General features: G+C 44.9%; 3 protein-coding genes across 3 annotated transcripts; 2 read left to right on the top strand and 1 right to left on the bottom strand.

The window, feature by feature from the left end:
- Window positions 1-2392: 2392 nt before the first annotated feature.
- On the top strand, window positions 2393-10672 carry LOC144996751 (uncharacterized). The gene is made up of 5 exons (XM_078956442.1): window positions 2393-2528; window positions 2635-2700; window positions 2781-2852; window positions 2973-5107; window positions 10577-10672. The coding sequence occupies exons 1-5, from the start codon at window positions 2474-2476 to the stop codon at window positions 10670-10672; spliced, it is 2424 nt and encodes an 807-aa protein (XP_078812568.1). The 5' UTR covers window positions 2393-2473.
- Window positions 10673-15117: 4445 nt separating this feature from the next.
- On the top strand, window positions 15118-19018 carry LOC101165490 (eukaryotic translation initiation factor 4E-binding protein 2). Its single transcript, XM_004074860.5, has 3 exons — window positions 15118-15414; window positions 18297-18491; window positions 18563-19018. Exons 1-3 carry the CDS (start codon window positions 15279-15281, stop codon window positions 18592-18594), a joined length of 363 nt encoding a protein of 120 aa, XP_004074908.1. The 5' UTR covers window positions 15118-15278; the 3' UTR covers window positions 18595-19018.
- Window positions 19019-20102: 1084 nt separating this feature from the next.
- LOC100125479 (nodal homolog) lies at window positions 20103-22433 on the bottom strand. Its single transcript, XM_004074988.4, has 3 exons — window positions 21837-22433; window positions 21026-21750; window positions 20103-20943 (listed from the first exon to the last, which is right to left on the bottom strand). The coding sequence occupies exons 1-3, from the start codon at window positions 22102-22104 to the stop codon at window positions 20791-20793; spliced, it is 1146 nt and encodes a 381-aa protein (XP_004075036.1). The 5' UTR covers window positions 22105-22433; the 3' UTR covers window positions 20103-20790.
- Between the last annotated feature and the right edge of the window lie 443 nt (window positions 22434-22876).

The raw sequence follows: 22876 nt of genomic DNA, 5'->3' as shown, positions 1-22876 counted from the left end.
GCCACAGCGAACAAGTCGCATGGTAAATTTGGCAATGTTTTACGCCGGATGCCCTTCCTGACGCAACCTTCTCTAATCGGGCTTGGAGCCGCTAATAATCACACTTATTAAGATCTGTGACTTTAGAGTGTGTCTTTGCACAGAAACATGAGACAGTAAATGGATGTGAACATCATCAGACGTGTCACTAATGGTAGGAAAGTCTGTAGGTTCTCTTTTGTTTCTGATACTTTATTTATCCCTCAATGGGGAAATTCTTCTCCGCATTTGACCCATCCCCTGGGGGAGCGGTGAGGTGCAGCTGAACTGCGCTGGGGAGACGGTAGCGTTAAGGGGGTCTTGCATAAGGACCCTCACTGAGTGATGTTAACTGCTCGCCATTGACATGGTAATTGCCCCCAGTACCATTGTTTCTTCCCCTCCAGGGAATCGAACCCTGGATTCCTGCATGGTAGCCTCTCACCTCAGCCTTCTGTTATATCTGCAGCATGTCAAAGAGTCACATAGCACTAAAAAAATCATTTTAGATTTTCAGGCAGAGGAGGAATATCAATGTGTTATACAATGTATTTTTACAAGACTGAAAGAATATATTTTAATCTCAGTTTGGTGTTTTGACCCCTCCCTAATGAATTTGTGGTAGAACCTGTTTTCTGCTCATTTTGATGAACTTTTTCCTGAATGACAGACCAGCAGAAGCTGATGGTTTTCTGTCGGGGATTTTTTCTTTCTTTCAGGGATTTCAGTGGAGCTGGAGTCCAGTGCTGAGAAAGCTGCAAGCATGTATGAGCAGAAACTGGGGTCCCTTACCCGGGAATCTTCCTCTTAAGTGGATCTGTTCTCAACAGATCACGACAGACGTGATGCTGAGCAGTGATGTGGACAGACTTTCTCTGACATTACCCTTTTTGATACAGTTGTTAACCATAAACAGACTTTTCCAAAATGCTTTGATTCATCTAATAAATGTGACTGACAGGTACGCTGGCTAAATGCTGAATTGAATGTTACATTTGATTGATTGCATGAAGAAGCCCATAAAGTAAAATCCACAACTGTTTCTTTGTTTCTGTTGTTGAAAACGGTATTCATGTTAAGTTTATAATAAATATACCGCATTGCCATGAAACTATTTTGCTTATTTTCACAACAAAAGCTTTGAAAATGTCAGCATCAAACTTTGTTAAGAACTCTTTAAAGCTTAAAATGGGAAACATGGAACCACTAAAGACCAACCCTTAAATAAAGCAAATCTAATATGAACATTTTAAACTGCAGTTTGGATTAAATGAACATTCATGTTTGGAGTTGTACAAGTGTTTGATGCAATTCTTTATAGATGTGGTTTTCCAGATCATCAGCCTGACTTGAGGCAGGAATCATGGCTACTCTTTCACTCCCCAAGACATCCTTTACAACCAATCCAGCTTCAGCAGCAGGTCCAGAAAAAAATACTTTTTTTCTAAAGGACTGGTTGCTGGCAGCAACCTAAAGGACTTAGATATCAAGGTCAAATAATATTTTATAATTACATTGGGCATAGAACTATGAAATCCATCATGGTGATTTGACTATATACTGCATGGTAAAATGCCTTTAGTCTTTAGGGGATTTAATCTAAACTATTCTTTTCAAATTGTTTGCATTTTCTTGATATTTTACCCACATTTTCAAATTTACAATCAATCATATGTGAATAGATTTTACAAAGTTGTACAGATCTGTTATAATGTGACTTAATGTCCTAAAATGTGAAAAATCTGCCTCATATAATTGGTTTTAATCTCCACTAGAGGGCGCTCACATGTAAATTGTAATCTTCATTGTAAACTTCATACTGACAGGAACTTTTCTAACATTCAACAAAGATGTGATGGTTTTAGGTGAATAAAAGTTTGATCTTTAGTCTTTGAGGACAAAGGAGTTTGGAATGACAGGAAGGTTTGTCTTTGACTGTCTGCTCACGGATCACAACAGTTCGGCTCTTTTTTATGATCTTTGCTGAACATGCATCACTGTAACACAGAGGTTCTGGAACAGAGGCTGTTAGAATTCTGAGATTTATATAAAAATGAAGACCAAATGTTCTACAAACAAATTCTGAGGAGCTTCAATGTCCTCATTTCACAGGAGTTTTCATATTAGTGTCAAATGACATCATTTTCTTCCGAGTAAACAGTTTGATTCCTTAACAAAGTGAACTTTTTAAACAAAGATTTGGGGAACATCTTTTTTTATTTTTGTTGACTTGATGCGACATTACCAAGCTTTTATCTTAACCTAATAAAATTATGAACTAACAAGGTAATCCCTAAATTCTGAGGATTCATCTCAGGTGTGTCAATCAAAATGTGAGTCCAGCTGATCTGAGGAGAAAGACAATCAGCTGTAATGAACAGCAGCTGTGTTTCCTGCAGGAGGAACTTTTTTAAGCTCCTCTTGTTTGTTTGCTTCTCATTCAGAGTCTGGAAAGATGGGAGCTGAGTCGTTTGTGGCCCTTTGTGTTTTGGCTGTTTTCTTTAGCAAAGGTTTGTAGCTTTATTTGAAGGATTTGTTATACTGCATATTGAAATTTGTCTTTCAAAAATCATCAGAACAAACATTTAACCTTCTTTAAACTGTCATTCTCTGTAGGTTTAAGTTTACCTTTTGCTAGAGAAACCCAGGATGCAGACCATAAAAAGATGGGAAGAAAAGCTGGTGAGAATTAATGCAAGAAATATGTACTGAAAATTATTAGTGGATGTTTACTACGTCCTCTCTGTTTCCTCCCCCAAAAGATTTGGCTTTAGAGCGTGGCCTTGATCTTCAACAGTCATTGGATTCCAGGTTGGAAAATCTGGTTAAAGAAGGTGAGTTGGAGAATAAACATTAGGTTTGGTTTCTCTATTAAATATACCAGAGCAAACAAATATTAATACTATAATAAAAAAAACTGTAAAAAATTCTAAAGTCCAATTTCATTTTGTTAGTACAACTGGAAACCAATGAGGTGGAAGCTGTGGCTCTCGTTGCCAGAACAACGTGTATAGGACTGTCCGCCAGCAACCAGACTGTGTCCGACGCCGCCAGCAACCAGACTGTGTCCGACGCCGCCAGCAACCAGACTGTGTCCGACGCCGCCAGCAACCAGACTGTGTCCGACGCCGCCAGCAACCAGACTGTGTCCGACGCCGCCAGCAACCAGACTGTGTCCGACGCCGCCAGCAACCAGACTGTGTCCGACGCCGCCAGCAACCAGACTGTGTCCGACGCCGCCAGCAACCAGACTGTGTCCGACGCCGCCAGCAACCAGACTGTGTCCGACGCCGCCAGCAACCAGACTGTGTCCGACGCCGCCAGCAACCAGACTGTGTCCGACGCCGCCAGCAACCAGACTGTGTCCGACGCCGCCAGCAACCAGACTGTGTCCGACGCCGCCAGCAACCAGACTGTGTCCGACGCCGCCAGCAACCAGACTGTGTCCGACGCCGCCAGCAACCAGACTGTGTCCGACGCCGCCAGCAACCAGACTGTGTCCGACGCCGCCAGCAACCAGACTGTGTCCGACGCCGCCAGCAACCAGACTGTGTCCGACGCCGCCAGCAACCAGACTGTGTCCGACGCCGCCAGCAACCAGACTGTGTCCGACGCCGCCAGCAACCAGACTGTGTCCGACGCCGCCAGCAACCAGACTGTGTCCGACGCCGCCAGCAACCAGACTGTGTCCGACGCCGCCAGCAACCAGACTGTGTCCGACGCCGCCAGCAACCAGACTGTGTCCGACGCCGCCAGCAACCAGACTGTGTCCGACGCCGCCAGCAACCAGACTGTGTCCGACGCCGCCAGCAACCAGACTGTGTCCGACGCCGCCAGCAACCAGACTGTGTCCGACGCCGCCAGCAACCAGACTGTGTCCGACGCCGCCAGCAACCAGACTGTGTCCGACGCCGCCAGCAACCAGACTGTGTCCGACGCCGCCAGCAACCAGACTGTGTCCGACGCCGCCAGCAACCAGACTGTGTCCGACGCCGCCAGCAACCAGACTGTGTCCGACGCCGCCAGCAACCAGACTGTGTCCGACGCCGCCAGCAACCAGACTGTGTCCGACGCCGCCAGCAACCAGACTGTGTCCGACGCCGCCAGCAACCAGACTGTGTCCGACGCCGCCAGCAACCAGACTGTGTCCGACGCCGCCAGCAACCAGACTGTGTCCGACGCCGCCAGCAACCAGACTGTGTCCGACGCCGCCAGCAACCAGACTGTGTCCGACGCCGCCAGCAACCAGACTGTGTCCGACGCCGCCAGCAACCAGACTGTGTCCGACGCCGCCAGCAACCAGACTGTGTCCGACGCCGCCAGCAACCAGACTGTGTCCGACGCCGCCAGCAACCAGACTGTGTCCGACGCCGCCAGCAACCAGACTGTGTCCGACGCCGCCAGCAACCAGACTGTGTCCGACGCCGCCAGCAACCAGACTGTGTCCGACGCCGCCAGCAACCAGACTGTGTCCGACGCCGCCAGCAACCAGACTGTGTCCGACGCCGCCAGCAACCAGACTGTGTCCGACGCCGCCAGCAACCAGACTGTGTCCGACGCCGCCAGCAACCAGACTGTGTCCGACGCCGCCAGCAACCAGACTGTGTCCGACGCCGCCAGCAACCAGACTGTGTCCGACGCCGCCAGCAACCAGACTGTGTCCGACGCCGCCAGCAACCAGACTGTGTCCGACGCCGCCAGCAACCAGACTGTGTCCGACGCCGCCAGCAACCAGACTGTGTCCGACGCCGCCAGCAACCAGACTGTGTCCGACGCCGCCAGCAACCAGACTGTGTCCGACGCCGCCAGCAACCAGACTGTGTCCGACGCCGCCAGCAACCAGACTGTGTCCGACGCCGCCAGCAACCAGACTGTGTCCGACGCCGCCAGCAACCAGACTGTGTCCGACGCCGCCAGCAACCAGACTGTGTCCGACGCCGCCAGCAACCAGACTGTGTCCGACGCCGCCAGCAACCAGACTGTGTCCGACGCCGCCAGCAACCAGACTGTGTCCGACGCCGCCAGCAACCAGACTGTGTCCGACGCCGCCAGCAACCAGACTGTGTCCGACGCCGCCAGCAACCAGACTGTGTCCGACGCCGCCAGCAACCAGACTGTGTCCGACGCCGCCAGCAACCAGACTGTGTCCGACGCCGCCAGCAACCAGACTGTGTCCGACGCCGCCAGCAACCAGACTGTGTCCGACGCCGCCAGCAACCAGACTGTGTCCGACGCCGCCAGCAACCAGACTGTGTCCGACGCCGCCAGCAACCAGACTGTGTCCGACGCCGCCAGCAACCAGACTGTGTCCGACGCCGCCAGCAACCAGACTGTGTCCGACGCCGCCAGCAACCAGACTGTGTCCGACGCCGCCAGCAACCAGACTGTGTCCGACGCCGCCAGCAACCAGACTGTGTCCGACGCCGCCAGCAACCAGACTGTGTCCGACGCCGCCAGCAACCAGACTGTGTCCGACGCCGCCAGCAACCAGACTGTGTCCGACGCCGCCAGCAACCAGACTGTGTCCGACGCCGCCAGCAACCAGACTGTGTCCGACGCCGCCAGCAACCAGACTGTGTCCGACGCCGCCAGCAACCAGACTGTGTCCGACGCCGCCAGCAACCAGACTGTGTCCGACGCCGCCAGCAACCAGACTGTGTCCGACGCCGCCAGCAACCAGACTGTGTCCGACGCCGCCAGCAACCAGACTGTGTCCGACGCCGCCAGCAACCAGACTGTGTCCGACGCCGCCAGCAACCAGACTGTGTCCGACGCCGCCAGCAACCAGACTGTGTCCGACGCCGCCAGCAACCAGACTGTGTCCGACGCCGCCAGCAACCAGACTGTGTCCGACGCCGCCAGCAACCAGACTGTGTCCGACGCCGCCAGCAACCAGACTGTGTCCGACGCCGCCAGCAACCAGACTGTGTCCGACGCCGCCAGCAACCAGACTGTGTCCGACGCCGCCAGCAACCAGACTGTGTCCGACGCCGCCAGCAACCAGACTGTGTCCGACGCCGCCAGCAACCAGACTGTGTCCGACGCCGCCAGCAACCAGACTGTGTCCGACGCCGCCAGCAACCAGACTGTGTCCGACGCCGCCAGCAACCAGACTGTGTCCGACGCCGCCAGCAACCAGACTGTGTCCGACGCCGCCAGCAACCAGACTGTGTCCGACGCCGCCAGCAACCAGACTGTGTCCGACGCCGCCAGCAACCAGACTGTGTCCGACGCCGCCAGCAACCAGACTGTGTCCGACGCCGCCAGCAACCAGACTGTGTCCGACGCCGCCAGCAACCAGACTGTGTCCGACGCCGCCAGCAACCAGACTGTGTCCGACGCCGCCAGCAACCAGACTGTGTCCGACGCCGCCAGCAACCAGACTGTGTCCGACGCCGCCAGCAACCAGACTGTGTCCGACGCCGCCAGCAACCAGACTGTGTCCGACGCCGCCAGCAACCAGACTGTGTCCGACGCCGCCAGCAACCAGACTGTGTCCGACGCCGCCAGCAACCAGACTGTGTCCGACGCCGCCAGCAACCAGACTGTGTCCGACGCCGCCAGCAACCAGACTGTGTCCGACGCCGCCAGCAACCAGACTGTGTCCGACGCCGCCAGCAACCAGACTGTGTCCGACGCCGCCAGCAACCAGACTGTGTCCGACGCCGCCAGCAACCAGACTGTGTCCGACGCCGCCAGCAACCAGACTGTGTCCGACGCCGCCAGCAACCAGACTGTGTCCGACGCCGCCAGCAACCAGACTGTGTCCGACGCCGCCAGCAACCAGACTGTGTCCGACGCCGCCAGCAACCAGACTGTGTCCGACGCCGCCAGCAACCAGACTGTGTCCGACGCCGCCAGCAACCAGACTGTGTCCGACGCCGCCAGCAACCAGACTGTGTCCGACGCCGCCAGCAACCAGACTGTGTCCGACGCCGCCAGCAACCAGACTGTGTCCGACGCCGCCAGCAACCAGACTGTGTCCGACGCCGCCAGCAACCAGACTGTGTCCGACGCCGCCAGCAACCAGACTGTGTCCGACGCCGCCAGCAACCAGACTGTGTCCGACGCCGCCAGCAACCAGACTGTGTCCGACGCCGCCAGCAACCAGACTGTGTCCGACGCCGCCAGCAACCAGACTGTGTCCGACGCCGCCAGCAACCAGACTGTGTCCGACGCCGCCAGCAACCAGACTGTGTCCGACGCCGCCAGCAACCAGACTGTGTCCGACGCCGCCAGCAACCAGACTGTGTCCGACGCCGCCAGCAACCAGACTGTGTCCTCCAGCCTTCTTCAATAAATCTCATTCTTATATCTTTAGAATTTTGTCTTTTCCTGTAATTCTTGGGGAAGACCCTTCCCAGATGTACTAAAAACTTGCACAAACAAAAGACTACCGCTCAAAATTAACGGTAGAGCTGATAACTTTGGAACAAAAGGAGGAACCAGTATTTGAGGCTGAAACGGAAGATTCTGAATATAACAATATGCAACTTAATGTGAAATCAAGACATGCAGTAAACCCAATTTAGGATCGTGCAAGCTGCAGTTAGGCGGATTAAGTAATAAAATCTGCAAACGTCGAACAATAATGTAGATCCCTAACTTGGTTGCTCACAGTTGAGGGAAAGGCTCACCTTCATCTGATCGCTCTTCTCTGAGACGTACTACAATAAGGAACCAAATACTAACCACAAAGCTGCCCAAATTGTCCCCCCACCAAAGAAATATTTTCCCTGAAGTTGACAACTGAGATGAATCAGACACTGCCTAACTTGGCAACACAAGTGTTTGGCAAGGCAGCTGACACGCTGCATTTTGGCATCTGTAGTTAATGCTACCAGTACATACCACTACATATTACCAATAACAAAAAAATAATCTCGCCGGCTGGATCTAATTACTAGTCAGGCCGGATGTGGCCCCTAGAGTTTGACACATTTGCTGTATGGTCACATGATAGCTGGATCGTTTTATGTTGCCATCACGTGTTGTCTGCTGTGATAGTCATTTTTCTGTTGTAGTCAAATATACTTTACCTGGATCCAAAAAGGATTTTCCAAGATCAATAATCAATTTATCTCACTTTGAAATTATTTTTTAATGGTACAGGCCATGGGTCGGCAACCCTTTTTACTCAAAGAGCCATTTGGGACCGCCCCTAATGAAAAGAAAGCACCCGGAGCCACAATCCGTTTTGACATCATTTTATATATATATATTATGCATGTATATATTATATCAAATGTACTCATTACGTCGATCTTTAAGGACATGAGTGTAGATCGCGGGCCAGAAAAGATACAAAAAATTACTTCTTAAAAGTCCACCAGCCAATCAAAATCCTCACTGAGAAGTACAGGACTTGATTGACATGTAGATTGGCCAATCGGACATCCTCTGAAACATGCATCACTGCAAATGCACATTGTGTTCTTAAAAGGATGATACCGCGGTCGCGTTGGGAGGAGCCACCAGCTGAAGTTCTGGTCTGATCGCTGCGTGGAGCGATGTGTAGAAACTGACAATGTGGAGAGATCAGGTTTATTATTTTGAAGAGTTCTACTTGGTAATCATGTTTCCATGTTTGAGTTCATAAAATCATCCCAGGGAAAGTCTCTGCTTCAACTCCTGCAGGGAAAGCTGCGTCTGAATCTGACGCCCGTGTTGCATCTCTCTGACAGAGTTTGAAGCCAAATGTAATAAAAATATATGAAGCCCCTCCTCCGCCTCTCCACCTGCTTTTCCTCTCTACCTGTTCACCTGTTCACAACCTCTGCAGCTGAGAGTTGGTTTCCCCCGCGCTCCTCAGTGTGTCCTACACAGAGAGCGCAAAATACGATCGGGGCGCTCCAGCGCCGCACAAGGATGGAAGAGCAGGACGCAGGTTATAGCGGGGATAGAGCGGGTTAAGAAAATAAATGGAAGAAGGCGGCCGATGAAGAAATATTCAATATTGTACACATTTTATTATTAGTCTGAACCATCTTTTATTTAGAAAAATCTTTTATTTAGCTAAATTAGTCCAGTGCGAAAAAAAACATCAACAAAAGTTATGTTGGGCGGTTTTTGGCTGGGTCTGGCGGCTTTCAGATGACTTTTGGGCTGGAAAACTGTGACTCTATCTGGCAACACTGGCGCGAACTCTCTGTCGTAAGCGAGTTGGTCTCTGTCCCGCGGCACGTCAAGTTCCCGGCAGAAGATCACTCTGGACCGCGTGCGTCTTCCTGCTATCAGCTTTGCAGTTCTCGCCCGATAAATACGAGCTAATTTAGGAAGCTGGTTTTGACGTGGTACGCGCTTTGTACGGACCCAGCAGAAGAAACAAACTAAAATAAAATTTAATTATAAAATACTCATTATTTTCCAAAGTCACAGGGAGCCACAACAAAAGGATGAAAGAGCCACATGTGGCTCCGGAGCCATGGGTTGCCGACCCATGGTATAGGTTAATCTGATTAAAACTTGTCTTAGATCAATCTGATTGGATTGTAGGAATAGATATTGATTAATTGATTAACCGTTACACCCCTAAGAAACTGACATCATCCTTTGGATTTTGAAGGTGAAAATGCAGTCTGAAATGGGAGGGGCATCACAAGTTCACAGAGTTTACTCCACCCACCCGAAGAATGCCAAAGAAGGTGGGATTAAGAAAAGTGAGTGCATTTTTTTTCTACACACATAGATTCACATAAAAAATGGATCTAAATATGCAAAAAATTAATTAAAAGCTTTAATAAAATAAATAACCCTTCCCCCCTACACAGAGTTAAAAACGGCTAGAAGGGCATAATTATAAGTAAAAGACCACTGTGGGAACACTTGTAATTAGATCAAAAGATGATCAGAGTGGGACTTTAATCAACGGATGCAATGGGAGTGTTTAGTGATGCAACAAGGAAGCTTCAACAACACGTCAGGCCCCGTAGCTACACACCATATAGACAGCCTGCTATAGTACCGGAGCTTAGAGACTGAATCTGAAGAACCATCTTCAAACAACTGCTATGTATGGAAGCGATTCTGTAGCATAATTTAAAAAGAAGAAAAGAAAAGTCCTGTTCCTGTCTCACGCTGCTCTCATGTGTGAGAAGGAGAGGGGAGGGGTAGTGGGCTCAGGCTGCCAGGTTGAACGGCGCACGCCGAGCGCTGCCTGTTGCACAACACCAGGATCACTTGCCTTTAGATTACTCAGCTCCTGCTAATATTTTTTTAACTATTGTAGACATTTTGATGTTTTTTTTCCAAAAATGTATTCTTTGTCTGCCTGCCATTTAGTTGGTGTCAGTTTTTGACATAAAGACAGCAGGTAATGCTGGAAAACAGCTGACCTTTATGAGATCATAAAGTGATGAGATCAGTAGGGGTGGGATTATATAAACTTGCTTCTTCTCACTCCTTTTCAAGCAATAAATCAAGCTCTTGTCATGGCTAGCAGGCGTAGTGACTCAGGTGCTGGAACTCGGAAGGAGACTCGGCAGACAGTGAGGTGAGTAATAATGAGATTTAATAAGATAGTCAGGATAGAGCTGAGTTCCAGAATCTTTCCAGGTAGCCCAAACTGTGGTTGGAGGGTCTTGCTGGCAGCAACCGCGTGATCCGAGATGGAGCCAGAGATCGTCAGAGTGAGACGGCGAGAGATGAACCGTAATCGGGTAAGTTCCACTGGAAGGCGAGGTCCTGGAGTGAATGCAAAGACAAAGCTATTAGTCGAGAGCATGAACCAGGCAAGGGCGAGAATCAAGGTGAGGCCAGGAGATGCACCGTAGGAGTACAACGAACTAGCGTCAGTTACAGGTCCGTCGTCTCCTTAAGAGGCTGCCGGCTGATGAGGATGAGGAGGCGCAGCTGGAGGCATCAGGTGGAGCTGATGAGGAGGAGGGCACCGTGACAGCTCTACTTGTACTTTAGTTAATGATCACTATATTTAACTAAGCAAATGTGATTTAAGTGACGTTTTTGTTTTATTTTCTATCTTTTTAATCCATGCATTTCATCATTTCTGTAATGAATTTAATAAATATGTGTAAATTTTTATTACTTTGACTACAATGCTTGAAATAAATCAATAAAAACAAGTCAAATAAACAATCGATCATTTTGAAAAAAAAAATCAGCTCAATGTTTTTTAGCTATTTCTTCAGACTAAAAAAGTTAAATATATTGGTGCTGCTGTGTTAATGTTTCAGATCAATTTAAATTTAATATTATTTATTGATTGAATTATTTTTCTCAGCATCAAATGGTTCAGTTGGTCAAAATGTTTCTAGTTTAAATAAGGAATGACAGATTTTTTATTTCAGGCACTTTAAGCTTCTTTTCTGTTTTAGACCATAACAGGGTTTCTGTGGCAAAATAAAGCTAATGTTTGTGGAAAATGGATTTATATTGCTGTTTTCTTTAGTTAATGTTAAATGATACAATTTTAGGTATACTTACACAATTTGTTATAGATATTAACCTAACCTATATATTGTCACCGCAGAGAGTGTGTGGGGGGTTAAGGGGGCGCAAAACATTTTCTTTTTCCTAGGGGGGGCCTTGCAAAAAAATATTGAGAAGCACTGCCTTGGACCCTCCTTCTCAGTAAGGAAAAACTCCTAAAAAAAACAGATTCTGAAAAAACAAAACAAAGAAGAAACCTCAGGGGTGTCCACATGAAGGAGGAATCCTCCCCAGGACGGAGAGCGATGCACCAGAACCTTTAAAGAAGATTTGGTGGATCTAACTCTACAACTGCATGCTTAAATAGTCCATCAGATGGGCTTCACCCAAATGAGTTGGGGTATGGCAGGGGGCGCAAGATGAGCCAGAGGTGGGGTCCACAACCAAGTGTAGGAGCAGGGATGAGCCAAAGACGAGGTTCACTGTCAGGTACAGGAACACGGACGAGCCAACTGGAATCTGGAATCACAAAGAGGGACAATGCATGAATCGCACTGCACCAAACAGAGGCATGGAGAACTGAATGATAAATAAATTATTAAGAACAGACGAGAGGAGGAGAGAAGAAGTAGATGAGAATAGAGGACAGAACCCTGGTGCACCATACTTTCCCCAGCTTCAAACTTCTAGTAGCCTACTAATCAACTTAGTGTTATTAGGTTTAATTCAAACGTTAATAGTAAGTTAAACGTTCTCTGATTACTAGCTAGCCTGGTAATAAGTCTGTCCAAAGACCCAGTTTGCCAAATAAAATTAGTGACCATTTTTATTATGGTCTCCATATAATTAAAATATCATAGTGTTCAAGAGAACCATAAATGGCCAGCATCAGCGGACACAGATAATATCAACACGCACATACCAAAGCTTTAGTTCCTGATCGGATGACTCAATGCAAAGCTACACCAAAGTTCATATATTTCAACTCTGGCAACAATGTGCTGTAAAGCAAACTTTTTGTCACTGAGCTGACTGAAACCCTTTGCCACTAGAGAATTGCTCCGCGACGCTCAGATTACACCCCAGGACCTCAAATCAGGTCCAAATATTGTCCTAATACTGAAACGCGATCTACAATGCAAATCACATTCAGTGTGATAATAGCAAGATGCCAAAACAAATACACCCTCCAGCCTCCACCACCCCTAACGAGGACAACAACATTTTCATTCTTCAATTCACTTTCCAAACCCACTTCTTTCCTTCCAGGGTCACAGGGTTGCTGGAGCCATTCCAGCCATGTTGGGTAAGGACAAGGAAGACCGTTCAACCATACAACTTGCCTGCAAAAAACCTTAACTGTAAATAAATACTAAAGTGTACCCACCTTTACACAACAGTTGCTGGGATAGGCTCCAGCAACTCTGTGATTTTAGAAGAATAATAGAAAATGTATGGATGAATGGATGGTATATTTAAAAAGTGAATTGCTGATTTTTATAGGGTCAAATGTATAGTGAATAAAAAAAAGATTTTCCCAGAAGTCCCTGCAAAAAACCAGTGTGCATCGATGCTCACTGGATTGGCGAATATAAACCACAATGCATGGTGTCGGAATTGCTTTTAAAATCCAGGGCATTATATAGTTTTTAGTTCATCTTGGGGTCATGGGTTGTTGGAACATATCCCAGTCACTGTTGTGCAAAGTCGGGTTGAACCTATTTTTCTTTTTTTGTAGACAGCCCTTGCCATATGGTGGCTGAGGATAGGCTCCAGTTGGTTTTTTATGTAAATTAAAAAAGATTAAACATTTACATGCCTTGGTGATCCTCCTCCCCTTTTTTTTATCAGGTTTCTCTTCAGTTGAGGCTTTCCTTTTCATCGATCCGACTAAGGCTGGAAGTCTTCTGTCCACAACTCTGATCGGATCCACTGAAACAGCAACACAATAATGACTTTTAGACTTTTTACCTAATTGTTGGAAAGATCTTGTTCTAAAGTTTTTTTTCCAAACATTTTTAGACTTAGACATAATGTTTTTATTTGTAATTGTTTTATTTGTGCAGAAGTATAATAGCATTTTTGTCCAAAATTATCTATGGCATTATCTAATGCATCATTAGATAATCTATCCATCCATTTTTTCAACCTGCGATATCCTTTTTGGCAGACATGTACACACATTGGCCCCTAAGGATTCTCAAGCACCTGTCCTTCTAGTCTTGTATTCAAAAGTGCCCTTGTGCCCCCTTTTTTGTTGTTTTTTTATTTTATTTTTTACTAACATTATTAAACTTCTGTTAGAGAAAAAAGGAGAAAAAAATGTCTAAACAAAAACCCCACGGTATCGTACCCCTTTTCTTATAACATGGGGTTCTGAGCTGCTCTCTTTGTGGCTCCACTCAGACTCTGAGCCGCCAGAGACTGAGAGAGGAGCTTGCTGCCCCACGAAAATCTGAACACACGTGACAGTGAATCTGCTTGAACCTTCAGTGGTCTCTAACCCTGATCCTCGTGAGGATCCCGCTGCTGTAATTGCTGGTCACCTGGATCAGGTGTGTTCAGTCAATCAGAAACTATGCTTACTTAATCTAAAAAGTAATTCAAGAGACCTTTAGTCATTACCTAAATATTTATATTGTTGTGAAATAAGAAATCTAGTCCACAAATGCTGTTAGACTTTTTCATTGGATTTGTTATTATGGGCTAGGCTAGGGTGACACACAACTTGTGTCTTCTGATTCAATTTTTTAGATCATTACTTGTCTGATTGTAAAATAATCAGTTAATCAAAAAAAGAATCAATTTCTAAGTTCTGTTGATGTAAAATACAACTTGATGACGTGAAGTGAGCTGGCACTTTCCCTCCTCTTTTCAAACGGACCAGACATCTCATCTACTTCTTGTGGTGTGGGCATGTGGGAAACAGTTTGACTTGTGAACTTCAAAACGATTAAGCCAATGTAGGCTTGTGAATTGATCACATCCAAGTCTTTCCAACTATACATGCCTCCCCTTTAAAATGATCATTTCAAGTACAACATTTTCAATTGATGGTTATATGAAGAGCTCAAATAATGACTTTGTCTTCAACATTAATGACTGTGTGTCTGGTGGGACACACTCTTAGCAACATTTCTACCTTGTAGTTGAAGTGAGTAGAGGGACCCTCATTTTCCATTTTTGGTGCTAACGTGACATGGGGGAGGGGGAAACAATATTCTCAAAAACATAAGAAAAAGAGAAAAAACTCTCTAACTCTGCAGCTGCTGGTCTCAAGAACGGATAACAAAAGAGGAGGGTTTATAGTGTAGAGTTTATAGTTTATAGAGACTTTATAGTGTTTAACCATAAATATGTCACAAAAAAAGAGATAGCCACCAGCAACCAGACTGTGTTCAACGCCGCCAGCAACCACACTGTGTCAAAAAAAATTAAAAATTAATTTCATTCCATAAATTTTCCCTCTTTTGTCTTGATTCCAACTGCTTTCCTTTTCCTGTTAGTTGGATATTTATCCCTTTTAATATCAATGGTTTTACCAAGATGAGGGAGTGAGATGTGTGACGTGCATATACATTTAAAATGCCAAATATACGTTTTATAAACTATTTTAAATGTATAAAACTAAAGTGTAAAAGTTTCTGAATAAACTACAACTTCCATGTCTTTGACGCCCCCTACTTTTAGCCAACCAGCGCTCCTCATCCCACGTGACGATTTCCACGTCCTCCCACTTCAAATTGTTTTCGGGCTCTCTGAACACGTGTTAGAAATAAAGCAACGTTTTGTGGGGTTAACTGCGTCCTGAGGAACACGGCGCGGTACAATCTGCGGTTAGCAAGCGGGTCAAACAGGCGCTGCTGAGCGACATGTCAGCGGGAGGCCAGACCACCACGAGCCTGGAGATCCCGGCTGTCAGGCGCGTGGCCATCCACGATGCTGCGCACATGCCCCACGAATACTCCACTACCCCGGGAGGAACGCTCTTCAGCACCACACCAGGAGGTAAGAAAAAATATTAAGTGAATATCAGTATAGCTAAAGATCGAGTGTCAACAGGAGAAGCCTCGTGCTTGTGTCGGACAAAGGTCGCCGCTTGTTATTTACAGCCATCCCAGCTGACCTGTAGCCCCACGTTCACTGGCTCCATGTGGTCATTCAATAAACACATGAACTTAGTGTGAAAACCGAACAGGGACATGTCTAAGTTTTTAGAGCACAGGAGGGGAAAAATAGATTGAAATAAAACAAGCCAGCATGGTGTTAGACTGGAGGCTTGGGAGAGTCCCAGCATGCTGGTGGGAGTACGGTGGCCCTGAAGTGCAAATCAAACCAACAAATCACAAAAAACATTTTAAAAAATCACAACGACAAATCAAAAAGGCTAAACAGATAAACTTGAGAATATATTTAGAAATCAAAACTAAATTCCGGGAACCGCAGCAGAATTCCAAAAATAATGAAACAAAATATTAAAGAAACATTTCAGAAAAAAGAAGTAAGTTTGCATGAAGCCATACCGCATGCTCTGTGCTAATCATAAAACTATTATAAATTTGCAGATTGAAAAGACTCAGCCAATCAATGATACCCCTTGGTACCTACCTTCTCTGTTTTTCTTGTGTTTCATTTTTTAACATTTCATTTTGATTTCTGGAAATTACTTTTGTTTTCCAAAATGTTTCATTTTCGTTCAGTGCTCATCGAGTTCTTTTGGTCTCAGGAATTTTGTTTTGAGTTCTAAAGGATTTTTTATTTTGTTATTTTCCTTCTTTAACCGTCTTTGTGATCTATAATATGTTTTTACGTTGAGCGACTTCCTGCTGTGGGTTGCACTTCAGGCCCACCGTACGATTCCCCTGGGTTTCTGTGAAGAAACGTCATCCCGACGCATGTGTTCATGGTAACTGATACAGTGTTCTGTAACATTACCAGGTGTAGAAGTTGGAACTGATAAAGCGCGGGGGGGTGGTTGATACAAGACGACGTTAATGTTCAGGGACCCACTTAACATGTATACAGTCAGACATTGGTGGGGGGGGGGGGGGGTGTTTAAAGTTTTAAAGGTGGTAATTACTGATGCCACAATCCTCAGTTCAGACCCAACCATGTGTTACAACCTTTAAAGCCAAAAGCGCCGTTTGGTCCAGTTTCTTAAAGGCCAAAAGCTGCAAAGTCCCACTTTATTATTCAGAAAAATACACTTTATTCAAGTTTTTCTGTTCAAAAATAAATCTGTAAATCTGTCAAATCAGATCCTCCTGCTGCAGCAGATTTACTAGAAGAAAAAAATGCAAGTAAACCAAATCGGACATAGAATTTTCTGTCATGGCTTTGGAGCCCTGTCATCCTTTTCCTCTTTTTGCAATTTAAGGAAAAACATGTGTTATTAAAAACTTTAGCAATTTTGCCCTTTTAAAGGGATGGTGGGGCAGTGGTTAGCCCCCTTTTCTCACAGCAAGAAGGCCCCCGGTTCAAGTCCCGACACGAAAAACACAACCTCAATGGGGGGGCCTTTCTGTGTGGAGTTTGCATGTTCTCCCCGTGCATGCGTGGGTTCTCTCCAGAATCTCCGGTTTCCTCCCACCGTCCAAAAACATGCTTCATAGGTCAATTGGCAACTCTATATTGTCCCTAGGTGTGAGTGTGAGAGTGAATGGGTGTGTGATTGCGGACATTCTACCCTGCGACAGACTGGAGACCTGTCCAGGGCGTCCCCTTCCTTCGCCCACAAGTGGCCGGGATAGGCTCCAGCAGCCCCGTGACCCCGAAAGGGACAAAACGGAATACAAGATAAACCAATGAATGAATGCCCTTTAACAGCTAGTAGATGCTGTTTTTGAGCAAAATGTGCTTTAAGCTAATTCTTGCAATACAGATTTAACCTTTTACCAACGTTTTAGCTTATCTGACAAGTAAAAAATTTAAACACAGAACTCAATTATCAAATTAACCAAAACTACAAACCCATTGTTTATCCAACTTATTCTGATTCTTTTTTTTTCCAAAACCAAAGAGCCTCCTTGGAGGGGTAAAGGAGCCACATGTAGCTCAGGGTGGGACTTCAGGCTTGCTGACCTCTCTGTTACACCAAAAAATGAATCACTGCATCCCAGTGTGTTTATGTTGGAAGTATCAAACATGTTGTGCTCGATTTAAGAAGTTTTTATTATAAATGACCCAATGGAAAGGTTTCACATCACTGTGATTCATTTTTTGTTATGTTTGTTTTTTGGTGTTGTTTTGTACAAAACCATGACCCAAAATCGAGGTTTGAACACGAATCCTTTGTGGAAATGTTCAAAAAATTGAATTTGATGCTCAGACAAAACCTGCAATTTGGGTTTTTGTTCTTCTATAGTGTATCTGTACAGATTCTTATATATTTGGCTCACAGGACTTCTTTTCTTTTGAGCACCTGTTTCCAAAGTTCTTCTAGAAATTTCTGCAGCTCATATGAGGAGCTTTGTTTGTTGTAAACTGCTTGTGGTTTTCTTGTTTTGCATGTTTTTTTGTTTTTTTTTTCTCATTTTGGCACACAGCACATTTTATTCTGAAACTTATTAGGCTTTTATTCATCTGTACCCTATTTTTGAAGGTTTTTCTCTGAAGTTGATTGGCATAGCTCCTTACAGGGACTCTCAAACTATAACCTTATAATAATAAACAAGAAGCCTCCTCAGTTGCACTTATGAGGTAAAATAAATCAGATTTTTAAACTATTATCTGTCTAATAGGATTTTTTTAACTGCTACTTTCTTGAACTTGAAATAAATTTAGTGAAAGATGATGATCATTTTTTTAATACATTTGTTTTATCCTGTTAATATTTGACACGGGGCATAGTGTTTTATTCTGAAAAGGTAACTTTAATGCCTTTGCTGCAGGAACAAGAATCATCTACGAAAGGAAGTTCCTCCTGCAGTGCAGGACATCTCCTCTGGCTCGAACACCTCCCAATAACCTCCCTGATATTCCAGGAGTCACAAGGCCCCTTAACTCCGACTCCTCCCACGACACTAAAAATCCCGTCGAGGCCCCCACCACCAACAACCACGACACTGACGTGCAGACAGAAGAAGGTACATGTGGCTGGATGAAGGCTGCAGTGGCTTACAGTTCTTTTATTGACTGTTTTTTATTTATTTTGTAGGTGAGGATGCCCAGTTTGAAATGGACATTTAAAAGGATTCAAGGACAGAAGTGATCCCATCATCTCCACAGCTCTAGTTTCCTACAGAAAAAATGCATTTTAGTTGATTTGACAAAGTCTTATACGCTTATTAAGATTTGTTTTGAACTTGTTTTTTGTGGAGCTCACCATGATTTATAATGATGTACTTCTATAACACAACCTTAACTGATGCATGGCCCTATTCACTTTGATGTCACGTTGTTAGACATATGACAAGTAAGGGCAGTTTTCATCTAAAAAAATGTTTATCAGCTTTAAGGGGAAACATGTAGAGAAAAGTTGCTATTTGCAATAACTACGTTTGGCCACATGGTGGCACCAAACATTTTTTTAACCACAGAGTTAAAAATATTCTAATTTATTGATTCCAATTTTATCTAGAATGATTGCAATCATTAAAACAGTTTTTGCAAACGTGTCTTAGACTTTTTTTTAACACTCAAAGAAAGTGTTATTGCTCCCAAATACATCCGAGTTGTCTGTGGTTTTGATTTGTCTGATTATCTGACTTTTAATAACATGCTAATGTTCAATTTTCAACAGAAGTGTTTATTTTTCATTGTTTTCCTTTCACATTTGTTTGCTCTGACTCTAAAGAGAGTTGTTAGTTTTTTGGCTAAATTGATTATTGTATAGTCATTTAGTTTTCTGCCACAAGAATGTTTATAGTCATGCATTTAAATGCAGTTGAAGTGGATTTAACCAGCATTTGTTCAGCCTAAAAAGAAATATCCAAAGACACTTTAATTGTCATCAATTTGTGGTTAAAGTCCCCCTTTGATCATCTTTTGATCTATTTTAAAAATGTTCCCAGTGAACATTTAATAATGATTTTTCTGTTTTTTGCTATAATCAAAAAAACTGTTTTCTAGGACATAGATTCTGCAGAGCAGCAGGGATTTATTTAAAATTCACCTCTGAGTTGTATGTGGGACTGTTGGCGTGGAGCAAACCTGCTCTCGCAGCTCATCAACTCTTTCCCGCTAGCTTACATTCTCTCACAACCCCAACCTAACATTACCGCTGCAACAAAAATGGTGAGCAATATTGGATCTATCCAGGTACAGTTTTGAGCCAGACTCCAGCTCAGACGGAAAACAAAGACGTGCATGGATCTATTTGTCTGCAAGTGGATGCAGAGCGGAGCAGAAAGCTTGTGACCCTCTGACTATAACACCTACGTCACTGCTACAAGTTTTTTTCAAACATTGTTTTTTAATCTGCACCTGATTAACAACAAGAAATACTCAGGAGTTCAATTCCAAACTTAACCTTCTATACGTGTCCTAAATCATCAGAGAAATGCTACAAGAACATGTTTAAAACCATTTTTATAATTACACGTGTAATAATTGATCTTGGAACATTCAGCTCTGTCCACATTGTCAGTATTCTGCTATATTTAATAATATATATTAATAGTGTTTTTCATTTAATAACGCAGCAAATCAAAATGAGTTATTCCCTGAGTTTAAACCCAGTTGTACTAAAACACTGTGGATTTAACATCAATCTGCTGGGATTATTGTTGACCTCTTTTCATCTCCAACCCTTTTTCCTCTGAAGTCTATGGGTCGTTTTTAACAAAATTGTGCTTTTTGTAGCTCAACTAAACTATAAGCCAAAAATGGCAGCTCAGTCTGATCATTTCAACTCCATGTGAGCATTTAAAAGAGAACTATAATAACATCCTGTGTGCTCCAATAATGTTTACAACTGAGCCTTTCAATGAAGAATTTAGGTATTTGTCAGTTGGCAGCTTAATAGCTGTGTATAGTAATAGACAGAAATGCTGTGTTCAGTTGAAATAATTTATTGTTTCATTGTACAATTGGATCAGTATGTCTCAACAAACCCATATCACTTGGGCGTTTGTCAGTTCCTCAGATGCATGTATGCTCAGGCGTTAAAAGGAACCAAAGTTTTTGCGTGGATGTACAGTAGTGCTTCAGTCAATGACTACATCCTTTCAGAACTTACAGCATATGTTTATTTAATGGCTGGTGATGAAAATTCATCAGTGACAAATGTTCACACTTTCCATCTCAGCAGCAGTCCAGTGTGAGGGATGTCCTCTCTGTGAAGTGCCTGTGTACATAAATCCACTGAGCTTCAGATGGGCTCAGGTCTCTGGATCTACAGTCCCTGATTCCCTCCTCTCATCTGAGGAGGTGCTGGCGTTTTACTCAGTGGCAGCCGCATTCCTCTACTACCATGTCCTCATGATGCCTCATCACCATCTTCCCGTGCTCGTAGTACAGCATGGAAAGAGGCGCCAGGCGTGTGGGCACGCAGGAAAGACATGCCACCTTGTCCGGGCGGTGAAGCTTCAGCAAACTCTGGAGAGAAAAAGGAAAAGAAGTGATTTATTCTGCAATCAGACAAAGGGTTTACATCATTCTTGTCGCGTTTCCGCCTTACCTGCATGAATGCATGGTTAGTTGGTCTAAAGTTCTCATCAACGGGTGTGGGACAGCTCCCCTCACAGCGATGAGCATTGTATCGTTTTGGATACACAATCCATTCACTCCATCCAAGCCTTCTAAAGTCCACTGCCATGTCCACTCTTCTGCATAGCGGACCTTTGTTCTCCCTTCTTGCAGCTCTTTTCTTGGATTGTCCTTCCAGGCTGTGTTGTTCCCTCTTGTCTCTGCGCCTCCTCATCATGGGGCTAACTCGCTCCCTCTCCAGCTGGACATATTTGGAATGCTCCGCAGTGCGGATCAGCGTTGGCTTGTGTTGGCCGTTATGGTTCTGTCTTGAGAACACCACCATCATGACCCTATTAGCTGTGGGGTGCTGGACTGGCTCCTGCTCTTCCTGCACTTCAGCTTCATCCTCTGCTCTCCTCTTCACCGGCTGCACCCAGAGAAGGAGCATTTCTGTCATGTTGAAGACTCTCCATGGGGAGGATGAAGCCATTGAGCTCGGATTAGCTTGAAACTGACCGAGGAGAAGCTTGTTTTCTTTGCAGTGTGCGTTAAAACACCGGTTCCTGCTGGAGTGAAAGACCTGTACAAAGGCGATGGAGGACTGGGAGAAGGTAGGCAGATGGATGTGGAGTTCAGCTTGTTGGATGTTGTCACTTGCAGTCATGGAAGACATGTCAAATGTGACAGACCATCTGTTACCAACCTGCTGGCAGCCTGAAAAGAACAAAAGTAGAGCTTTAGATTTTTGTAAATAATGTCCTGTCAGTTGATGAAGCAGCATTTCAATGATGAATACTCACTTCTAGCGTTCAGGCTGGTCACAGAATCAGCCTCCTGGAGGCTGCTTTGCTCGAGTTGGACAGCTGCGTCCCGACCCTCAGTCAGCATGGTCTGATAGAGCTGCATCATGTAGAGCGGCAGTGCGCCGGGCTGGTGATGCTGAGCATCCTGCGCGGCGCGCCTGGAGCTGTGGAGCAGCGCGTCGGGATGCAGCATTCCGTGGAGGGGCCTCTGCGCCAGGATTAGATCCACAAGGAGGAGGAAGGTGAGCTCCACTGCAAGTCCCATCACCGAGTCCCAAATCTTTCACAACTGATGGGGCCACGGCCGACCCTGGAGTTTTTATCTCTCAGCTGGTGCCTTTGAAGTGGATGCGAGAATGGACCGAATTGTGATCCACGGCACGCTCAATGGCTTTTATCGAAACCAAAATGTCTTTGTAGCAGCATAAGTGTGAAAACTGAGAGAGTTTCTTACATTAAAGATCCCTTTGATCTTCCTGTGATGTGCATTAAGGAGATTACGAGCTGCACACCCCTGATTAATGAGCCAACGAGTGGAGTGGATAGTTAATCAGAAGGAAATAAAAAAAGGAGAACTTTAAATCCATTATACACATTTTGCATTTTTACAATTTTTTTTAATTTTATTTTAGTTCAATGTATTAGAAAAAATGTCATCCAGTCAACAGATTGTTCTTACCACAAACTTTTTTGTTTCCGTAATTCTTCAAAAACTGTTAAACCATCACATTTTACAAAAAAAAAGAAATGAAAATTACATTTTTATTTCTTAAAACGTTGAACATGTTGAAAAGAAAACTGTAAAAGATAAATTGATAATGGTATTTTGGATGGCTTTATGTCGCAACTTTTACGCAAAAAGTCAGCCATCAAAGAAAACAATCCATTTGACACATCAAAGCTTTTAATCTTTTGATAGTTACACAGAGAAAAATGTAAATTATTTTTAAAGGAGTACAATTGTCGTTTTTTTTTTTTTGTGGAAAAGTAACACAGCTCAGAAGATAAACAAATAAATCTCCGCTTTAACCACAATC

This window comes from Oryzias latipes, chromosome 12 (genome assembly GCF_053564925.1).
Source record: "Oryzias latipes strain Hd-rR chromosome 12, Olatipes_Hd-rR_3.1".
Taxonomy (NCBI): Eukaryota; Metazoa; Chordata; class Actinopteri; order Beloniformes; family Adrianichthyidae; genus Oryzias; species Oryzias latipes.
The sequence above is the reverse complement of the archived record's forward strand: the minus strand, read 5'-3'. Positions and strand labels throughout refer to the sequence as shown.